Source organism: Chelonoidis abingdonii, chromosome 17 (assembly GCF_003597395.2).
Source record: "Chelonoidis abingdonii isolate Lonesome George chromosome 17, CheloAbing_2.0, whole genome shotgun sequence".
Lineage (NCBI taxonomy): Eukaryota > Metazoa > Chordata > Testudines > Testudinidae > Chelonoidis > Chelonoidis abingdonii.
The window spans coordinates 26,779,605-26,801,838 of NC_133785.1; the positions used below are offsets into that span (position 1 = coordinate 26,779,605).

Below are 22,234 nucleotides of genomic sequence, written 5' to 3' on the forward strand. Positions count from 1 at the left end.
ACTTTGATTTTCTCCACTGTAGTCTCTTACATTTAATACAGTAGACAGATATTTAAATTTTTAAACACATTTTCTATGTAACTGAAGTAACTATTGTGAACACCGAATCACTAAATACTTTTCTTATATAGGAGATATATTTACTACATATAGATTGTGGAAGTAAAGGATTAAAAAGGACATTGAAAATTTAAAAATCGCACTTTTGTCTGAAAATATTTTTCGAAGTAACGTGTTTAATTACTGTAATGCAAGAGATTACTACTTTCCTCCAGTTTTACATATTTACTTTTGTATTTGACAGCAATGTCTAAAGAATCAAGTTTATGGCTTCCCTTCATAGTAATTTAGTTTCACATACTGATTTGTGTGAGTGTTTCACACAATGACGAGAGGTTAACAGCAACAACAACAAAAAACTTGGCCAGAAATATTGTCTGAGGGCTCAAGTGGGTATAGAACTTGCCATTTCTTTTAACTCATTTTGTGTAGATACTACACTAACTTTTATTATGCAATTGTCTAAATTTCAAAGTACTATAAATGTAATAACATATTTAAACATCTTGCCATATAGCCTAGTTTTCTGGGTTCCTTCAGTTCATTTCCTTACATAATATGAGTAAAAATTTGGAATTAAGAACTACTCCTTTGTATTATAATTGGACATCTTTGGTGACAATGTAATAATTGCTGCACCTTTTTCTGTTTGGTGCCTTGAAAACATATTACCAGCTCTCGACTGTTTCTGCGAAAATGTGATTCTGTGCAACATCAGGAAAATAGTTTCCCATAAAAGTAAAACTTATTTGTTTTTCAACAATTTATAAATATGAAGACTATTTGCCTACCGAAGGATATATTCCAGGGATGCTGTGTATCCTCTTTTTCCTGATGCTTTGCGTTTTCAAGGTAGCTTGACACTTTTTGGATGATGTTTCTTCTTGACATTCTGTTTCCTGATTGCTAGCAGAGAGCGAGGAAGAGGATGACCTTGAAATGGAAGTTGAAGATCAAGATAGTAAAGAAGCTGAAAAGCCAAACATTAATTTTGACACCAGTTTGCCAACATCCCATGTGGTATGTGGTTTTTCTGTGTGCCTTCCACAGCATCTTAAGCATCCTTGTGAAGAGGTTTTGATCCAGTTGTATGTAAATATAAAGGCTTGGATTTAATTAAAGCTTTTGAATAAATGCAGTGGCATTCCTAGTGTTGTCAGGTTACTTAGACTATTCTTTCAAATATTGTCCCAGGAATCCCTCCTTTTAGTTATAGTAGTAATGGAATAGAGACCCTAGGTACATATAACTAACTTGAACTTCTACAAGAAACAAATGGTGGGTATTTAATTTAGCACAGTTCTAGTTGGTGATCTCCATCATATACTTAATGGATATGGGATTATATCCTAAGAATGGCCGCAGCGGTCACCCTTATTTTCAGCGTAGAATTGAATGGCTACTTGAAGCCACCACCCTCTCATGTATAAGTGGGTCTTCCAGAGTAAGGCTGTGGCATTTTGACAAAGCAGTTAGTGTTCATGGCTTTAGCCTCTGGCATGCCAGTTCTGTCTGAAAATAACAGACTTAACGCATCCAGCAAAAGTATATCAGAGTTTCAGAACTAATTGAAAAATCTTCAATTTAAATATAATTCAAAGTTTTTACATGCTGAAAAGGCCAGGCATTTAAAAAAAATCAAACACAGTAAAAACTCAAGTTTTCATAAACTTGAATGGGCACCATCTCTAGATTGCAATGTGCAAAATTATGTTTATTGTAAGGCCAGAAGAACAACCTGTAAAATATTCCTTTGACATTAAAATGTTGCAGGATTCCTGCACTGTCGTTCTTCCACTTCTCTTAGAGTGTTACTAAATCCATGGGCATTTTTAAAAAGCGACAGAGTCCTGTGGCATCATATAGACTAACAGACATATTGGAGCATAAGCTTTCGTGGGTGAATGCATGCTGACGAAGTGGGTATTCACCCATGAAAGCTTATGCTCCAATACATCTGTTAGTCTATAAGGTGCCATAGAACTTTGTCGCTTACACGGCTACCTCCTCTGATGATGGGCATTTTTGTAACTTAAGTGCAGCTTGCAGGCCAGAAGCCCCTTATGGCGTGCTTGCTGATGAGCTGCAGGGAACTGACTGATCTTTTGGCAATGGTTCTCTTGCTCATTTCTAGCTGTTAGATCATTATGTATTTTCCTAATAATATTACTTTTCCATTTAAGCAATTGGTATAGTTGCCAAATATAAGATGGGTACACATGATTGTGAATGTGAGGGAAGGTGACCTATTAATATTAAGATGCAGTCCACAAAGAACCCTTGTATTAATCCATTAGAACCAGTTTTTTATAATCTTTATTCCTTCATTGTTCAATATTTTTAGAAACTTTGCAAATACTATTATGTTGTCATCTCCTCAGGCTAGACATTTGGTCTTGCTTTATACCTATTAAGCGCCAAAACTTGTAGCTCTCAAAAGCAATATGCTGTGATATATATATTTTTTGCTTTATAGTATTTGGGTTCTGATATGGAAGAGTTTCATGGGAGAACGGTGCATGATGACGACAGCTGTCAAATGATTCCAGTGTTGCCCCATGTGGTAGTGATGTTGATTCCTGGACAAACCTTGCCTCTTCAGCTTTTTCGCCCTCAAGAGATTAGCATGGTGCGGAATTTAATTCAGAAAGACAGAACCTTTGCTGTTCTTGCATACAGGTAAAATACTCAGTAGTTACTGATGCTATGAAGCTTATGTTTTGCACTGGTTTCTTTGGGCAGAATATTAAAAACATATGGCTGAAACACTTCTGCAATATATAACATGCTTTAATGGTTTAAAGAGTTGTGTGTTAGAAAATCAGTTTTGCCTAATTATGTAAAGATTTAATTGGTTTGTTTCATGACATCACAAACATAATCCCCTTTGAAATATGGAGGATAATACATTTTGGGGGGGTTTTATGTGAATATTTTATTGGTTTAATTAAATGTTTGAATGTTGTACCCCTCTTTGCTTAAAATGAAAAGTCTCAGGGTCTGGAACATAAGGACACAAACCAGAGGTTAGCTTCTTATTTTCTAGAACTTTATTTATTTAAAAGTGTGTTTTGCATGTATAATCGAAAGAATGTATTTCTGATTCTCTTTTCCCGGAATTAAAACCACAGACCGCATAACTTGTATGTAACATACTTAGACATATGATTCAAATAGAGCTAAGGCAAATGAGAAGATAGTGGGGGGGGGGGGGTGTGTGTGTGCGCGCACGCCAAGATGTCAGTCTTTTCTCATTGCTTTGGTTCTTAGCTGTCCCTTGTCGTTTTCTCCCGTGTTTCCCTCTTCCCCTGTCATAGGCAGTGTACCCTGGAAAGATGCTGTTCTTGCCACGTGCCTCACCACCATATAAGAATCTCCATGAGTCCTAGTTAAAACAGTCAAATTGCAATAGCTCCTCCTTCCTTCCCTCTTTCACTCCCCACCTGCACCAGCCAAAGAGGTGTTCCACGAGGGATTAGAAAGAAGTAGAAATATGGTTTGCTTTCTGTACAGTAGCTGATGTGGGGAGAAGCCACTGCAGCCCCTCAATATCTAAAGGTCTTCTCAAACTCCAGCAATCTTGGGAGCGTTAACAAAGGTTCCTCACTTCAGAATCATGTCCTGCCTATGTATTGCCCAGACTGGTTAAGAATTTGCAGCCCCCCGCCCCTCTCCCCCAATAGAGATGTTACTAGATCATACTGGGGGCAAGAGACGCTATTTTCAGAACCATACAGTCTTAAGAATTTGTTAGTATGTTCATTATCAGTTTTAAAGAGAGAACTGTGTTTGATTCTGCCATGACATCATAACATTCTCCTTGCAGATGAGCTGTGTGCTGAGTCTGAAGGGGTTTTTTGCTAAGTAATTTTTGAATCATTGGTAAACACACAAAATAAACAAAATTAGACTTTATTTTTTAAATGAAAACAAATATTGCTTCCCCTTTGTAATAATTCAGATAGCTGAAGAGATTTTCCTCCTCAAAGTTAAAAACAAAAACAGTTTTAGGCTAAGACGAAGCATGGATAATTTCAGCTCTAAAGGAGACTTTTTAAGAAAGTGATGAATGAGTGAAAAATGAAGATGGGAGGGTTAATGGAAGTTGAGTGAACACTACCTACTGTACAGATTACAATGTGTATCTTATGCTCTTTTTTAGCAATGTACGTGAAAGGGAAGCACATTTTGGAACAACAGCCGAAATATATGCCTACCGAGAAGAACAGGAGTTTGAAATTGAAACAGTCAAAGTGAAAGCAATAGGAAGACAGAGGTTCAAGGTGCTTGAAATAAGAACTCAGTCAGATGGGTAAGAAAATAGATAATGTATGCATCTCTGTGTTCAGCTAAACTAGTGACTTCCAGCACTTTTTGTAATTGGTTGGTAAAATATGACTCTGAAGAAATTTTCTCTCTGAAGAAAATTTGTACTCTTCCCAATGCAACATTTTAACTGTAGTGCTGGGAAATCATGCCTCTCAGGGTCACTGAACTGATTAGTCATTACTGATCAGGCTGTATTTTTAAGGTTGTCTGATGCTGCCTGTTATAAGACCTTGTTTTCAGTAGACTAGAACTTTACAAAATGTTAACCGCAAAATGGTTCATCCATTTCTAAACTGAGGCTGAGGAAAAATACACTGGTTTGCTGTGTTAATTTTTTTTGGCAACTTCTTCTTTTAAAAGATTTACCCACCGCTGCTTTGGAACAGGGACTTGAAATTTGGCCAAGGGCATGGCCTTTGTGTCAGGAATGTGCTTTTTGCCATCCCCATGAAAGCACACCAAGATTTGGTCAAGTTATAAGCCCTTGAAAAATCGCAGTTCTCACTTGTTCAGTAGAGATTTCCTAGATTTTAGCAGCTAAATTCCATCTCTGCACATATCCCCATTATACACATATGTTATGAAATAGTATGTGATAATGTAATTATAGACAATTTTTTCCACAGAACCCCTGCCTCTTTCAATACAGAGAATGGACCTGCTTTGAGGGTGAATCAGGGTTGTGTAGTGAAGGAGACTATTGCCTGTAGGACCCCTGGTTTGTTGCAAATGTTTGAATGTTTGTAGTGAATGAGATAGGGGATTACAGGAAGAAAAAGAATGTCATGGTTAAGTCAGCTGAGTGTTGCCCTGGATAACTGGTTTCTATCCCTGCCTCTGATGGAGTTCATGTGTGATGCCACTCAAGTCACTTAAACCAAACTTGATTACTAATTGTGAATTCCTCATTGTCTTCCTGACTAAGTCTCTGAGGTCCTGTGGAAAAAGTAGTATGTGATCATGTAATCACATACTCACAAGAAAAATTAAAATTGCACAGGCAACCCTCGTTCTGTTTCGTTTGAGATAGTCAGTATATTTACCTGTGGGGTTTTTTTGTTCTAAATTGCGTTCAGCTCCAGACGAGCAGTATCTCCATACCTTAGATGTCAGGCAATGTTGAGCCTTTTATCTGGATGGGACTAAACCATTTTGTGCTTTGCATCATTTGTTTATGTCATATGCAGACCACATGAGGGTTCAAACAGTCTCTTCGCAGACTGTCTCCAAATGGATAACATCCTGCATCAAGATGGCATACGTCTGCTCAGTGGGTGCGAGCTTGTTCTGTGAGGACTCAAGCAATTTCCATAGCGTTCCTCAGTGACATTTCCATATTGGAAATATGCAAGGGCACTATGTGGTCATTGATACATTTGTTCACAAACCATTACTCCATAACATCATATTCCACAGTGGATGCAACCTTTGGTAGTGAGGTCCTGCAGTCTGAGTTTAGGTAGACTCTGAGCACTGCCTGCTGCAGCTGGGGGACAAGGCACTTCTGCTTGTGTCACCTAAGTGGAATACACAGCTGCATCTACTTGAAGAAAAAATGGGTATTTGTTGTAACTGGTTCTTCGAGATGTGATGGAAACCTGTATTTCACAACCCACCCTGATCCCCTCTGCATCAGAGTCTTGTTTCTGGGCATTCAGTGTGAAATTACTCCATTGGCGCCTCCTTCTCCACTGCATCAAACACTAACTTTTGTTCCTTTACTTTCCCAGTTCACGGTTTAGCTTTCCCATAATGTAATCAATTTCTTATCTTATCTCACTGCTTTGTGATTCATCTCCTTCACTCCACCAATGATGTCAGCCTCTTGTACCAGCTTGTCATTTCTCCCATAATCACTTCTCATCTTCTTCCTTGCTGCCCATTATGCATTAAATGCTATTCCCTAATCAATTTGCAGGGAAGTTCTCTGTCCTGTATTATGATGCCTGTGGTTAACTACAGAATGATATTGGCTAGATTGGTGGCCTGTAGGCGATTCATTAAGACGTCTTGTCTGCTTATTAAAAAAAAAAAAAAAATTAAACACTTCTAAATTGTGCACTCAGTTGAGAATATATGCAACCTTGTATTCCCGGTACTGTCACCCATGTATTTCACTTTCTCTTTCTCCTATCAGGGGTGCTGGAACAATTGGTATAGTGTGGGTGCTCAGAGCCGTTGAACCAAACTGTCAGCCCTGTATACAGTGGAGACCACTTCAAGCGTCAGCACCCCTACACCCCTAGTTCCAACACTTATGTCTCCAATTAAGTTCTACACCTTGTTGGATCTTGTCTTTATTTAAAATGTAACCACTCTGAGTTAGAGGCTGTGTTTTTCTATATATTTGTACAGAGTGTTTCACTGTCCCCTACTGAGGACTATGAGTGGTAACAAAATACAAATAATATTTTCATTTCTAAATTTACATTTAGAAATGAGATTTCCTGTCCACCCACTTAAAAGGAACAAAGTAAATGTTTGCATTCATTGTTCAGTACAGCAACATTCTTTTTAAAAAGAGGCATTAGAATATCAGCTAATTGAGCAATCTGATTAACTAATTATTCTGTTACTTTACAGTAACCTTAAGTAAAAGATTAAATAATTTGTTGCCATTTACAAAGGCCAATACTGCTCTGCTCTTCCTAACCCTCTAATTTTTTGCTTATCTGTCACTGATCATTTGAATTTTGAAAGTTGTTGTTTGAACACAAGATGGCAGTACACAGTTAACCACAGTAGCAATCACATCTGTTATGAAAATTGACTATCTGGAGGTGGCAAAGATACAGCTGTTGTGTTCTGCTGCTAGAATTTTTACTATAGCAATTACAACTTTTAGATAATGTTTTCACCTCTTAGGTCAGAAAGCCGAGAAAGTTTATTATCCCACAGCAAAATATGAATCAAGAAAATATGAAACCTTAAGGAATTTGTTTTTTAGGTTTTTAGAACTAACTCAATATAGAGTCTAAAAATTATCTACAAACAAGATATTTTTTAACTTTTTAAAGATTAAATTTATTGTAGTGCTTCAGATCTTGTAATATAGTCTCCAATACACGTTCAGTTTTGTTGCATAGTTGGGGAGGCATTCACATATTTGAAACTGTTCCCTGCACTTACACCTTGTACAACAAATACATAGTTAATAACTCCAGTGTGCTGTATTAAACTTCCCTAGAGTGACCTTTGAACCACAGTTAAAAATCAAAGGTTTCCTAAGTATATTTCTCTTGAACGTTTTTAAACCTTCCTATTCTTTAAGTCACATCAAGTGACTATCAAAAACTAAAGGGTGCCATTCTTTTTTTTTTGTATTGCTCACTTTCATCTTATTATTTATCTTCAGTAAATATTAAAATATCACTTTAGAATATGATCAGCATTTGTAGTCAAGGCAACAGTTACTACTAAAAATATGCAATGGGAAAGTACACATTAAATATACCAGAAAAAAAGAAGCAGAAATCTAAATCTCATGCTTTTCTTGTTGAATTGAAATATGTGGAATCACACTTTTAAGCTGACAAATTCATTTTAGTATTTTAGCATTCTTGATCCTGTGATGGGTTGAATCACAAAAACCACCTGGGAGCTTCCACCTTATGTGTCCAGACTACTTCTACCCCTGCTTTCCCTGCCAGCTCGGGGCCCCAGCACCGTGTCTTGCTGAGCCAGACACACCCGTCTGCTCCAACAAAGACCCAGGGTCTGAATTACTTGCTCTAAAGGTACAGACTTAACTGAAGGCAGCTAACAGAAGTGTTCTCGTCTTTAACACCCAGATGCCCAACTCCCAATGGGGTCTAAACCCAAATAAATACATTTTACCCTGTATAAAGCTTATGCAGGGTAAACTCATAAATTGTTCACCCTCTGTAACACTGATAGAGATGCACAGTTGTTTGCTCCCACGGGTATTAATACATACTCTGAGTTAAGTAATAAGTAAAAAGTGATTTTATTAAATACAGAAAGTAGGATTTAAATTGTTCCAATTAGTAACAGACAGAACAAAGTAAATCACCAAGCAAAATAAAATAAAATGCGCAAATCTATGTCTAATCAAACTGAATATCGATAATCTCACCCTCAGAGATGCTTCAGTAAATTTTTTCCTCAGACTGGACACCTTCCAGGCCTGGGCACAATTCTTTCCCCTGGTACAGCTCTTCTTCCAGCTCAGGTGGTAGATAGGGGATTCTTCATGATGTCTTCTCCTCTCTTTGTTCTGTCCCTTTATGTATCTTTTGCATAAGGTGGGAATCCTTTGTCCCTCTCTGGGTTCCCACCCCTTCCTTCACAATGGAAAGACACCAGGTTAAAGATGGATTCCAGTTCAGGTGCCATGATCACATGTCACTGCAAGACTTCATTGCCCACTTGCCAGCACATAGGTATACAGGAAGACTTATAGGTAAAGCACAGCCATTTACGGTCAATTGTCCTGGTTAATGGGAGTCATCAAGATTCCAAACCACCATTAATGGCCCACACTTTGCATAATTACAATAGGCCCTCAGAGTTATATTTCATATTTCTAGTTTCAGCTACAAGAGTGGTACATTTATACAGATAGGATGATCACACTCAGTAGATAACAAGCTTTGTATGATACCTTACAAGAGACCTTTTGCGTGAAGCATATTCCAGTTACATTATATTCACTCATTAGCATATTTTTATAAAACCATGTAGACTGCAACCTCACAGATTTATTATACTGTTAAGAGAACAGAATTTATAAAATACTTTCCTAATAAACAGTATTCCTGGGGAGGGTGGGGGAGGTTTTTTTGCTTGTTTTTTTAAGTACATTGGCCTTTTTGGGGAGTATGTGACCTGATGTATAAGTGGAGTATAAAAATATGATTACTGTCTGTATCTTATTTCTGCCGATTTTGAATTCTAGCTAATCACATAAGATTTAGGGCTTAAAGAATGCAAACTGCTTTTCAGCTAAACTTCCTTTCCGAGAATTTGATATGTATTAGCTGACTGTTACTTTAATACAAAAAATAACTTGAGGAGACAAAAATCTAAAAATATAATGCTGAGGTGGTAAACTGTTCTGCTGTGACTCTACTTCCAACCTGACTTCAGTTCTGATCACAATTCTGATACATATCTTACGCCCTTAAAAATGTTGATCACGCTTATTTTGTATCTCATGATAAAGGAAGCTAACTCAGAAAGGAAGAAAGTAACCATGCTGAAAGTTTTAAGTAGTAGTTTCCACATTCCTGCATAAAAAGGTGTGATAACAGAATATTCATTAAGTTTAAAGAAAAAAAATAGAGATTAAGAAATCTAACTGTTCTTAAACAGTGATACTTTATTCAGTATGTTGTTTTGAAAATGTGGGATACACTCAGCACCTAAAAGTGCTTCTGGTGGTTTGTTTATTAACTGGAACAAATTTCGGTGGACCACACCTTTTGAATTTAGCAAAGATGTGTTCTGTTTGCTTTCATATACATACATTATATGCTATATAGTCACAACAGTAATTCAGTTTATACAAGTGAGACTTAAGTAACTTTAAAAATCTAATGAAATGGCTTCATGTTTGAAGTTTTACGGTGCTGCATTGAGGTTTGTTCTTCTGCACATATTTACATAGGTGGTAGAATCTAAACTGTTGCTCTTCTAAATTTTTTATATATATATTTTTTTCTTTATCAGAATACAGCAGGCTAAAGTACAAATCCTTCCTGAGCGAGTGCTGCCTTCGACTATGTCAGCAGTACAACTGGAGTCTCTCAACAGATGCCACATATTTCCTTCTTCCAAACCTACACCATGGCAGGACCAACATATACATCAATGGTGGCAGAAATATCAAAAGGTCAGAAGCTAATTGTGGGGTGGTTTTTTTGTTTGTTTTTTTTATGGCATTTCAAAAATCAATATGTTCTATGTGTGTGTCTTTAAAGAAAAATGCACAAACTGGGACCCTGTATGTCAGCCTTCTGCTTTTGCTGCAGATTGTGTGGGTTGTTTAGCAATGGACAACAGTGGGCAGATACACATTTTGTATTAGATTAATTAAGTTGTATTTTAAATACCATGTCATTGCTTTGGGGGAAGTAATGTTGTATGTGTATATCTTGCTAAATTGCTGGGAAGGTATAAGGATTGACTACATGGAGAAATTCACCAGCAGAACTATACTATTACAGTTGTTCTGCTATAATTATACTGGCATAACTCCCCATGTGGACACTCTTATTTAGGCGTAAGAGTGCCTTTTTATTTACATAGCTTATGTGGCTAAGTCCACATAAAATCTATTAATGTTTGTGGTGGCACTTAAACATAACAAAAAAAAATGTAAGCTAAGAATCCTAGGCTCCCAAGACACAGTTACAAACGCATTCTATCTTTTGGGATGGTCAGTGTTAGGAGATTGTGGTGATTGATACTTAATGAGAATTAAATCTAAGGGCTTGATTTCTAGTTCCTCTTACTAAGATTTTCTTTTTTTCCCCTTCATGTTAGTTCCTGTCATCCATCAGTTTCTTTCCCCTTTCATTATCATCCCGACTTCTAGTACTTCAGGTGAATTATAGACCAGTCAGCCTAACTTCAATACTGAAACAAATTGTAAGCACCTAAACAAAATAGCCAGCATGGATTTGTCAAGAAAAATAATGTCAAACCAACCTAGTTTCCTTCATTGACAGGATTACTGGCCTACCGGATGCAGGGGAAGCAGTACTTGTGACGTATCTTGATTTTAGTAAAGCTTTAGAAACAGTCCCACATGACACAAACATTTATTAGTTTGCTTATGTTAATGTTCTGCGTTGTTTTTCTGGCCATTTCTGTAAGTGTACCTGGTTTGTTTTTTCTAAACTAGACTTCTTTATCATGTACATAATTGAACCTCACTAATCTTACGCTGATTAGTGAGGTTTGTAGAATACTGAGAGCTGGGGATAGGGTCAGCAAGTTGATATGTTGTTCTTTGTGGGCAAATAGAAGGGCTTCTTGACATGCCCTGGGCTTAGCTTTGACTTGAAAACTATTGACCATCAGTGCTGCTACTACTGCTTCTGCTCCTGCCTTGATGCTGGTGCCGTGGCTTTGATTTGGCTGTAGGAGAGAAGAGGGATGTGGTAGCTGATTTGTCGTGAAAAATTTTAGAGTGCCATCATTTCCTGTCTTTTCTCTGTGGCTTGGTAAATTCAGCTGAAAGGCAGAGATGGCTTCTTTTTGTGGTTTTATTGATCTGTGGGAGCACTGAGAACTTGCACCAGTGGAAGAGCATGAGCAGCATCTGCAAGTGGTCTAATCTCCTTCCAGGCATTTAATATGTGGGTGAGAGGTAATCCATGGGTGACACTGTATTCCTGTAGTTATCCACAGGGAGGCAACTTCCCCAACATCAGAACTTCTGTATTTACTTTCTCACTGAACAGCAAACTTGGAAGTCTACTTTCCCTTTGCAGCAGTTTAACAAAGTGCAAATCAGTGAGGTTCCATTGTGCTTAATTTTTTGTATTTAAATACATAGTTTTTTCCTCTCATGTTAGGAGTGTTGATACTAGACCATAGACGACAATCTCATAGGCTGGATGCATTTTAATGTCTTCTGCTAAATACTGTAAAGGAAATTTTATAAATGGGGTTCATGAACAGGCTGACAATATAATACAAGAAATAGAAGTTACTTGGTCTTTTTTTAATAAATTGACAGTGTCATGTTTTAAGATCAGAGGCCCCTAAGTGTTAATCCAATGCAAATTATGATAACATGTCCGTTTCTGAATAACGCATTCTGAAGAATCCTGAATATCCCAAACTGATATTTGCTTAATGCCTTTTTGTTTAAATATAATCCTGTTTCACCCTCGTTATTGAAAAGAATAAGAAAGAAGACAGGGCATAGCTGATTGCAAGTCCCTCCCTCCCTCCCTGCATATGTTAATCAGGTTGCCCCACACTTTTGCAGTGAAAAAAGGTGCTTTATGGCCAGAGTTCATCACCTGCAGAAAGTAACTCATCAACAGAAAATGCAAATCCAGCCTTTCTGAAGACCAAACCTCTGCAGGAATCTAAAGAAATCAGGTGTGTAGTGCTCCTAAAATCCCTTGCATCTCAATTCTCCCACCTGAGAAGTTGGTAGTTAACCCTAAGAAGCGGAAATATAGCCCATTTTTAGCACATTCGTGTTGTAATTACATCTCTCTTCATATATTCTCAATATGATACCCATGTTTGAAATTATATACGAAAAGTATTTCTGCATACTGGACAGGTTATTAGGCACTGAAGTAAGTTATATCTACCAGAAAACTACAGTATTTATATTTAACCTATTTGTTTTGGACAAACTCTATATACTTCTAATGCTACTTCATTGTTCTTGGCATAAGTTCAATACAAATATTTCATTTTCAGAAGAGCTAATATATAATTTTTGGTTACATATTTTGAAATTTAAATTCAGAAAATTAATTTGATTTAATGCAACATTAAGGTTACATATTTAAAAGTCAGGAGATGCAAAGCATAAAGTTCACACAGAAACCGTTATTTGTCTATGTTACATATGCTCTGTCTGTAAGTTCCAATAACGAGTGAAAGAAGGCATAATATATATGAATTGGTGTTTCTATGAGAATCTTAACTATTTTATTTCCTTCTCTTTTTAAAAATGCAGCTTTATGCTGTTGTAACTTAGCTTTTAGAATTGAATTCACTTTTTTTTAAAAAGAGAAGAGGAGAAACCGCTATTGTACTTTAATAAGGTGTTGATCATGACTAATGGGAATTTAACTTCAATTTCATTCATTTCCCCTGAGTATGCTCCACTGGTGCAAATCCTCTCTCCTTCCTTATGCCATGGAGTTGCACCATTGCAGCTGTGCCAATGGCTGAAATTGGGATAATCTACAATATAAACATTTCAAAAGAACCTAAGGTTGTGTTTTCACAGCACAGTTAGCTCTGGTTATGACTCAAGTCTTGTCCCTAACTCAATTCCTGTCCACATACAAAAATCTCTCCCTTAAATTAAGAGGTATTTTAAGATCAACCTAGCTGACCTATCAAGGAAGTGAGTTGAAGGTCAAGTGATGCTGATGCTCAAGCTAATAATGCAAGAGCTCAAATTACAGTAGCTAATGCAATCACTCTGCTAATCCAATCAGTCTGTGCTGTTGCTGCATGTTTGAATTTAATAACCATTTGAGACTGTCAAATAACAAGCTCAAATGGAATTATTTAATCAAAGATTTAATCACATATTAGTTCAACACCATCCAGAAATAAAAGATATATTACCACCTTTGGTGTAAGTTAAAGAGCTGGCCTTTGTGTGTCTCCCCTGTGTAACTGTTGTGATGATGGCAGGTTTCATTTTCCTATCTAATTCTTAATATGTCCATCTTTTTTTAATGGGGTACGAAACAGAGAACCCCTTTTATGGATGGAAAAAATATTTTCCCATGGTTGATTTTTGCCATATGTTATATTTTAATGTTTTTGTTTACCTCATTAATTATGGAATTTCCTTTATGGTATTGGTAGGCTACAGATTTGATAAGCAGAAAGCGAATTCTAACCAAGTCACTATTCCTGACAACTGGCAGTTCCCCAAGATATCTTTTAATGGATCCCCATTTCATCATTGCAGAAAGCATCTGCAATAATAATTGTTCCTTTCCAAACAGACCTTCCTATATCTCTGTAGACTCTTTTGGTAGTTTGAGGGTGTCTCTTTCCTGGACAAAGCAGCAAAAAATCCTGTGGCACCTTAGAAACTAACAGACGTATTGGAGCATGATGAATGTAGTGGAAATCTTTCCTGGACATCTGTTTTCCCACAGAGCTGGATCTCTTATAGTCTAATATTCAATCATGAGTCACTCACAGGTTATGGACCAATACTCTGGCCTTACTAGTCAAATGCACTTTGCTAATACCATAAAGAATTTGGGAGACTTAATATACGGTAAGAACCTCAGAGTTATGACACCTCAGGAATGGAGGTTGTTTGTAACTCTGAAGGAAACATTGTGGTGGTTCTTTCAAAAGTTTACAACTGAACGTTGACTTAGTAAAGTTTCAAAGCTGTATTATGCAGAAGAAAAATGCTGCTTATAACCATTTTAATTTAAATGAAACAAGCACAGAAACAGTTTCCTTACCTTGTCAAATCTTTTTTAATTTTTCCTTTATTCTTTTTAGTAGTTTACATTTAACACAGTACTGTACTGTATTTGCTGTGTGTGTGTGTCTGCTGCTGCCTGATAGTGTATGTCCAGTTCCAAATGAGGCATTTGGTTGTCCAGTCAGTTTGTAACTCTGAGGTTCTACTGTACGGTCTTATAAGAGCAAAACTAATACATTGGTGACCTGGTCTGGTCCCCAGCTGCGAGGCTATCAGTTCTTAGCTAATGCCTGCAGCCTGGGCAAGAACTAGCATCTGGTCTGGCAGTGTCACACGTACATCTCAGTATTAGTCCTTTACAATATTGGCTGTCAAACAGTTACAGACAGGGTACATACCTAGTGAATCAAATGCTTTCCATTCTAAAGAAAGTGCTAATACAGTATCTTTAGATTGGTGAACTCAACCTTGTAACAGCCTTATTGTTCAATCTTCCTGTTCCATTTATAACAAGTGCTACAGATGCATGTAACACAAAATGGGGTGTTCACTGCAGCAGGTTCACAGTGTGGGGACGTTGCCATTCCTCTGAGGCCTGGTCTACACTATGCTGTTAAACCGATTTTAACAGCGTTAAATCGATTTAACGCTGCACCCGTCCACACTATACTGCTTTTTATATCGATTTAAAAGGCTCTTTAAATCAATTTCTGTACTCCTACAAAACGAGAGGAGTAACGCTAAAATCGATATTACTATATCGGATTAGGGTTAGTGTGGACGCAAATCGACGTTATTGGCCTCATTATTTTACAGTAGCTACCCACAGTGCACTGCTCCGGAAATCGACGCTAGCCTCGGACCATGGACGCACACGCTGAATTAATGTGCTTAGTGTGGCCGCGTGCACTCGCACAATCGATTTATAATATCTATTTTATAAAATCGTTTAAGCTAATTTTTTATTTTTTATTTTATCCTGTAGTGTAGACGTAGCCTTAGACAGAGTTACATATATACCTTCTAAAGCTCAGAGTCATTTATTGGACATTACGAGCATTCTTTATTCATCTCCAGCATAAAGTTGTCCATGTAATTATGGAAACATCACCACAATGCTTTATATAAACAAGAAGGGCATTTCCATTCTTCTCATCTTTGCAGGGAAGCAATGGCTTTATGGGAATGGTGCATTCTCTTGTACAGACCCTCTAGTTATGCATCTCTCAGGGAAGAACAAGAATCTGATGGACCAACTCAGCAAATCCCAGTAGATACCCCATGAGTGGTTACTGAAAACATCAGTGATACAGGAAATCTCCACATGCTGAGGACACCGTCACTTCTTTACAACCAAATAGAATGCAAAATGTCAAAAGCTTTGTTTGAAAGCAATGGGACACATTTTGGATGAATTCCTCGTGTCCTGGAGCCAGTGTCTCTTCTGTGCCTTTTCTCTTATAAATCTAATATGCTGGATTCAAAGTTTAAAAAAAAAAAAAACCCCAACAGGGCAAGGCAAAGACCATTATAATGGCACCCACATGGCCCAGGCAGCAACGGTTCACAGACCTTCTGTGCTTTTCAGCGGGGATCTGCGAGAGACTACCTCTTGTTCCAGATTTGCTGACTCTAAGAGATGATCAAGTCAGTCATCCAGACCTGAGCTCTCGCCAATGGAGTGATAGGACAATGAGTTTTTAATTGACCTTGAACTATCTTGTTCCAGTGCTGTTCAGAATGTATTAGAGACTGGACATCGGTGGAATCTCAAACAGGTCCTGGCTTGCGGTATAGCTCAACTCCCTCCTCCCATCCTATTCTTGCTGTTCATGTCTGGGGCCTGTGATTTGGGTTCCTAAAAGGTATCCACAGCAGCGTGTGGGGTGGTGGTGGGGTCTCCGCCAATATGGCCTACAGCTCTTTGTAAAAGCTGCAGGTCTCTAGCTCAGCACTGGATTGACTGTTGGCCTCTTCTGGTATGCCTGACACAGTTCCTTTGTTTTTCATGCAGCACTGGTACTGATCTCAGTTGTACTCTTTCTCCTGCATCTACCTGCAGTCTGCTTGTAGATGTCCATGTTATATAGCTGTGCTTGCACTGCCTCTTTGCCCAGGAGGCCAATATGTCCTGTCTGCTCTAAGCTGGAGCACATCTGAGACATGTAGCTGGCATGGTCATCTGGGTAGTTGCACCGAACAACATAGCTGCTAGATGTGCTCGCCACAATGGACAATCAGGAAAAGGCATTTCAAAAATTCATCTGATTTTGAAGGGGGTGTTGGCTTCTGTTCTTTGGCACTGGAATGGCTTACCTAGGGAGGTGGTAGAATCCACTTTGACAAAGCCTTGGCTGGGATAATTTAATTGGGGATTGGTCCTGCTTTGAGCAGGGGGTTGGACTAGATGACCTCCTGAGGTCCCTTCCAACCCTGATATTCTATGATTCATGACCCCTGGGCAGTGCAGTTCACAGTTGTGACCAGAGTGGTTAGTGTCTGGCTTTGTGGGACAGCTGCTGGAAGGACTGTTAGGGTCAACATAGGTAACACAGTGTCTACACTGATGCTGCATCGACCTCAGTACATTGACCATGGCTCAACACTGCTCAGGGAGGTGGTGTTACTATGTTGGCTTAATGGAGAGCAGGGGTAGGCAACCTATGGCACATGTGCCAAAGGCGGCACGTGAACTGATTTTCGGTGGCACTCACACTGCCCAGGTCCTGGCCACCGGTCCGGGGGCTCTACATGTTACTTTAATTTTAAATGAAGCTTCTTAAACATTTTAAAAACCTTATTTACTTTACAAACAACAATAGTTTAGTTGTCTATAGACATATAGAAACAGGCCTTCTAAAAAAGTTAAAATGTATTAACTGGCACACAAAACCTTAAATTACAGTGAATAAATGAAGACTCGGCACAGCACTTCTGAAAGGTTGCCGACCCCTGTGTTAATGGAAGACAAATTTGAAATGTAGACATGCAGAACTAGGTAGACACAAAGTGGCTTACGTCGATGGAACTTTCTAGGGTAGACAAGGCCAAAGGTCCCAGTTAGGATTCGTTGTTGTGTTTGTTTTTTAGAGAGTAAACCTTTGTCCATTTGCTAATGGACAGAGACCCACCATACTTATTTCTCTTATGTCAGTGAACAATATAAAGTTTTCAAATTATTAGAATAAAAATGAACAAGGAATTTTTGGGTTGGTACCTTCAAATGCCAAGATTTCTGAAGGAAGATTATTTGACCTAGTAATATCCCTGAAAATAAGGGCTTATAATTAAATGCTGACAGATTTTTAGCTAGACTATTGCGGTAGCTGCAACTATGAAGACACCCACACTAGTTTCTTTAAATAAAGAAATAAAATAAAATGCCAGTCTCGTGTACTTGAGTTCAGTATCTCAGTAAAAGGTCTCTAAGTATGTAATGGCCAAAGTATTTCCACTGCAGAAATCAGTCATAATAGATATCCTTTTTTTGTGTTGGGGCATCAGCCTTCCTAGAGAATCATTAATTCCCAGGAAGTAGCCTGTGTCTTCCTCATTATTGCTAGTATTCTTAATCTCTGTCATTCTTTTGTTAATTCTTTGAAACAAGCATTCGATTTGATTTGTTTTTTGAACAACTGAAAAACTATTACTGTTGGACAGGTTGAACAATGAGAGGTGATGTTGCTGAGCCTTTTCCCTTTCACGCTGTTTCTCTGAATCCACTCTGTATGTAGTAGTGCCATTTCTGTAGAGCAGAAATCAAGTGATCATGTTACTTGTTTTCACATTTGAGAACAGGTCAGCTAACACCAGTCACTCTTGACCATAGAATTTTACTGTAATCATTGTGGTTGTGATTTGTTCTACATCTCAAACTGCTTGTGTGTGTGTGTGCAGTCTGTTGAGTAGGGTAAAATCTGTTCTGTTTCTATTTTTAGGGTCTTATACCACAATCATGGTATCAGTAATGCAATATTTGATTTTAAAAAGGCACTTCAGTAATGTTACTCATTATACCTTGAGTGAATACATTCCCAGTGCTTTTAAGTTTTCCTCATCTTTTGACACATCTTTCCCATTCCACTCCATTTGAACCTCAGTTGTCCTTTACAGAACACTGTATGGTATAAGTATTTTTATGCCATTCTTAATATATCTAAATTGAAACAATAAGTGCCTATGTTGTTTAAATGGCTTCCAATAGATTGGGAATAAGCATTGATATTTGGTAAGCAGTCTTGAAAATGTTTAGCACTGACGTTTGCCACATAAAAATATTTTTGCCTTTCAGTTAGTGTTTAGATAGCAATGGACTCATGACTTGACCACAGTTTTTGATTTAATATGAAATGTCCTTACTCAACAACTGTTTTACCATGAGCAAGCACTCTTTGGATCTACTTGCTAGATTACTACAGGGCTGAGGGATAAATATGTTTAATATACAAAAAAGTGCTTGTAAAACCCACAAAAATTAACAATGGGCTAATGGACTGGCACACTACCTGAAACTACTGATAACTTTTTATAAAACTGACTGGATTTGAAGGTGATGATGTATCTTTAAAGACCACGTCTGCTTGTTGATTATTTGTCATTAAATGAGATTTAATCTCTGTTTGTTTATTTGTAAATCTACACCGTGGGTTGTGTGGATCTTAATGCATTGGCAAAATATTTTGAGATTTTTTGATTGAATATGCTAACAAGTCCCCAATGGTGTTATGTTGATTGACATTTCATGGCATTTTTAAATAAGTAGATGTCTTCCTAGATCATTTCTCCTCTCCCTCCCCTATATCTGTTTGTACAAGATGTATAGAAGTGTTATGATTCAAAGGTAAATGTTATGTTTTCTGTTTCAGCGAAAGTTTCATTGTGCTAGTTTGACTTCTTGGCCTCCATGGCTCTACTCTTTATATGATGCTGTAAGTATAAACCAGATCTTACCTAGGTATCTATAATTAATTTTATGCTTTTGGGTATTTCATTATTAAGTAGCACAAAACCATATAATCTATTTTATTTTGTGTTTTTAAGTACTGACTGCGGCATTATCAAAATATTAGCCAAAATGACACACATTTTAATATATCTTTAACAAACTTACACATATTTACTGCAAAAATACTTAACACAATAACAACTTTTGTGTTTATTTCCAGATCAAGTAGCTTGGATTTTTATTTGCTATCTTATAGTCTTTGTACATGAATTAGTAGAAACCGTGGACCCCCACCGAATATGACCTATCCCAATAGTTGATCCAGTACTGAAAGGTTCACTTTAATTAAAAACTACACATTTAGAATCCTTAATCAGCCCTAAATTAATCAGGTATTCCCCTCCTTCCCAATAAAGTCTGCTTAATCTTTACCACAATCATTATAAACAAAACAGAATAGACATCCTGTGAAGAACTTGAGCACTACCAGCCCTAGCTGTTAGTGTATTACCTCATCAGCGAAATCTTACGGTCCCACTGAAGTCAGTGGAAGTTTTGAAATTGACTTCAGTGAGACCAGGATTTCACTCCTTGTGTCCTGTCACAAGAGGAGGGAGGGGGGTAGTTCTGTTACTAACTACCCTAATACTACCATAGCATAGAAATCCTTTAAAGGTAGTTAATTTCTTTTCCAAAACCTGATCTGTTCTCTTGTTTCTGAGAAGTGTCCCCACCTTGCCTGATGGGAAATCTTGGCTGATTTTTAACTTGTTAGCTTAAAATATGTAGCCCTATAGATAAACTGTCTTTTTGTGCTAAGTTTTTTAAAAGAGAATGTCCACTAGAGGCCAATAGCTCACTCCCCATTTTGCTTTTATTTTAAAGGGGAAAAAATGTGTATTTAAATTACGCTTTTCTTCTAATGAAAGGAAACCTTAATGGAAAGAGTCAAGAGGCAACTACATGAATGGGATGAAAATCTTAAAGATGAATCTCTTCCATCAAATCCAATAGGTATTGTAAAATTATGTTGCTTGTTTTTCAGCAAATTTGTATTTTCTCCTCTCGTATTTTGTTAAAGGTAATGATCAATTTTTTTCTTCTTGCTGGTTAGCCCACGACGACTACTGGGAAGAGATTATGTGTACTGAAAGCATGTATTGGTCCATTAACAAAGCACCTTTATCAAAAATTTTCCAACAGACTTTCAGCAGTTGTTTTCTGAACTGCTAGTAATTTAATGTTTAAAGCTGGAAAGTCCAGCCTTTTAATTTTCTGACTGACCATGAGATGGGACTGTAGTAGTATATCAGGCCTGTGCTTGTCCTGTGGTCTAACAGTGCTTTGATGACTTAAGGACAAGAATGAATACAGTAAAGTCCATTACCTTATGACAGCATAAATTCCAAAGTCTGGTTAAAGGCAGCTGATTTTTATATATTGTTTTAAAAAATAAAAATCACTTGAGTATATCAAAACTGAAATGTGTGAATATTGTTGGGTATGTTTTTGTTCTGTGTACAAATCGGGGGGAGGAACCCTACAGAAATGAATGCATACAGAAAATGCTTATCCTTCCAATGATATAATACTTAAGCAAATGTTGGTATTAGAGCCAACGTTGCCACTTGGATACAGTGTGTGAAAAGTGTATATTTTTGCTAGTACAAGTTTATTTCTCTTGTTTAGAAAAGCATTGTGCAGACGTAGAGAACTGAACAAAAGGCATCTGTATTTAATTTTTTTACTTCTTACATTGTAACAGGCATGGTCCTTTTCTCCAGATTTTTCTTACAGAGTTGCTGCTTGCCTGCCAATTGATGATTCATTACGTATTCAGCTGCTTAAAATAGGTAGCGCTATTCAGCGACTGCGGTGTGAATTAGATATTATGAACAAAGTAAGTATCTTATTTATGGTACTTTGATTTAGTGTCACCAGGTAATAAAGAGTAGAGTTTGTATAATCTATAACAAAAAAAAAAATTCTGCCGTTTCCAAGTTATTTTTTAAGAGGTGGTATTTTTTTAGAACTTATTTTTCCCATTTATTTTTAACTGTGATAGAATATGTGGTCCACTGATATTGGCTGGCACATTATATTTAGCAGCAATACCGCTAAAGTACTTGCTGGCTTTTTTTTCATCTTAAAAGAACAACAATCATATTTTTAAAATGATGTTCCAGCACTTTATTGTACTGTGCCAGCCAAGAGATGGTGCTAGAAACCTGATGCAGTTAGTACCATTCTTTCTAAATCAGAACGCATTTACAGTAAAACATACAGTAATGAAATATTGCTGTGCCATGATAAGTGGAGCGAAAATATTGGACTAAAAGGATTTTTACATTCAAAAATCTACTACCCTGATAAGAAGCAGGATTCCAAGATGATTTAAAACTTGTCTTTTGTTGTCCTTTTACATGGGTTTTCTGGAACTAAAAATTAACCAAGACTATCTAACTCAAGAATTACAATAGCTATATGTTCAAATGGGCTGTCAATCTAGTGTAAATGCATTAACTTCACATGAAGGAGCTACAAGAAATGTACAGAGAGGAGCAGATGACAGAAGGCTGAGGTATTTAAGGCCTATTTTGTTTCAGTCCTCACTAAAGAGGTTAACGGTGACCAGATGCTTAACGCAATCAATATTAACAAGGGGGAAGGAACACAAACCAGAATAGGGAAAAAATTAGTTAAAAAATATAGAGATATTCAATTCAGCAGGCTAGGATACTTACTGTATATACTTGTTCATAAGCCGAATATTT

General features: G+C 37.3%; 1 protein-coding gene across 4 annotated transcripts in view; it reads left to right on the forward strand.

Annotated features, from left to right (window-relative positions):
• The window catches only part of CRBN (cereblon), a 40,845-nt gene that overhangs the window by 5,662 nt on the left and 12,949 nt on the right, over window positions 1-22,234 (forward strand). For 2 of the 4 annotated variants that reach the window (XM_032784180.2, XM_032784182.2), the window contains exons 2-8: window positions 971-1,080; window positions 2,537-2,739; window positions 4,223-4,372; window positions 10,081-10,243; window positions 19,381-19,443; window positions 20,390-20,474; window positions 21,245-21,360. In XM_032784180.2, coding sequence (XP_032640071.1) covers window positions 971-1,080; window positions 2,537-2,739; window positions 4,223-4,372; window positions 10,081-10,243; window positions 19,381-19,443; window positions 20,390-20,474; window positions 21,245-21,360 — 890 coding nt within the window. The remainder of the gene's footprint in view (window positions 1-970; window positions 1,081-2,536; window positions 2,740-4,222; window positions 4,373-10,080; window positions 10,244-19,380; window positions 19,444-20,389; window positions 20,475-21,244; window positions 21,361-22,234) is intronic. The other 2 variants (XM_032784181.2, XM_075073240.1) reach the window with 1 other exon arrangement.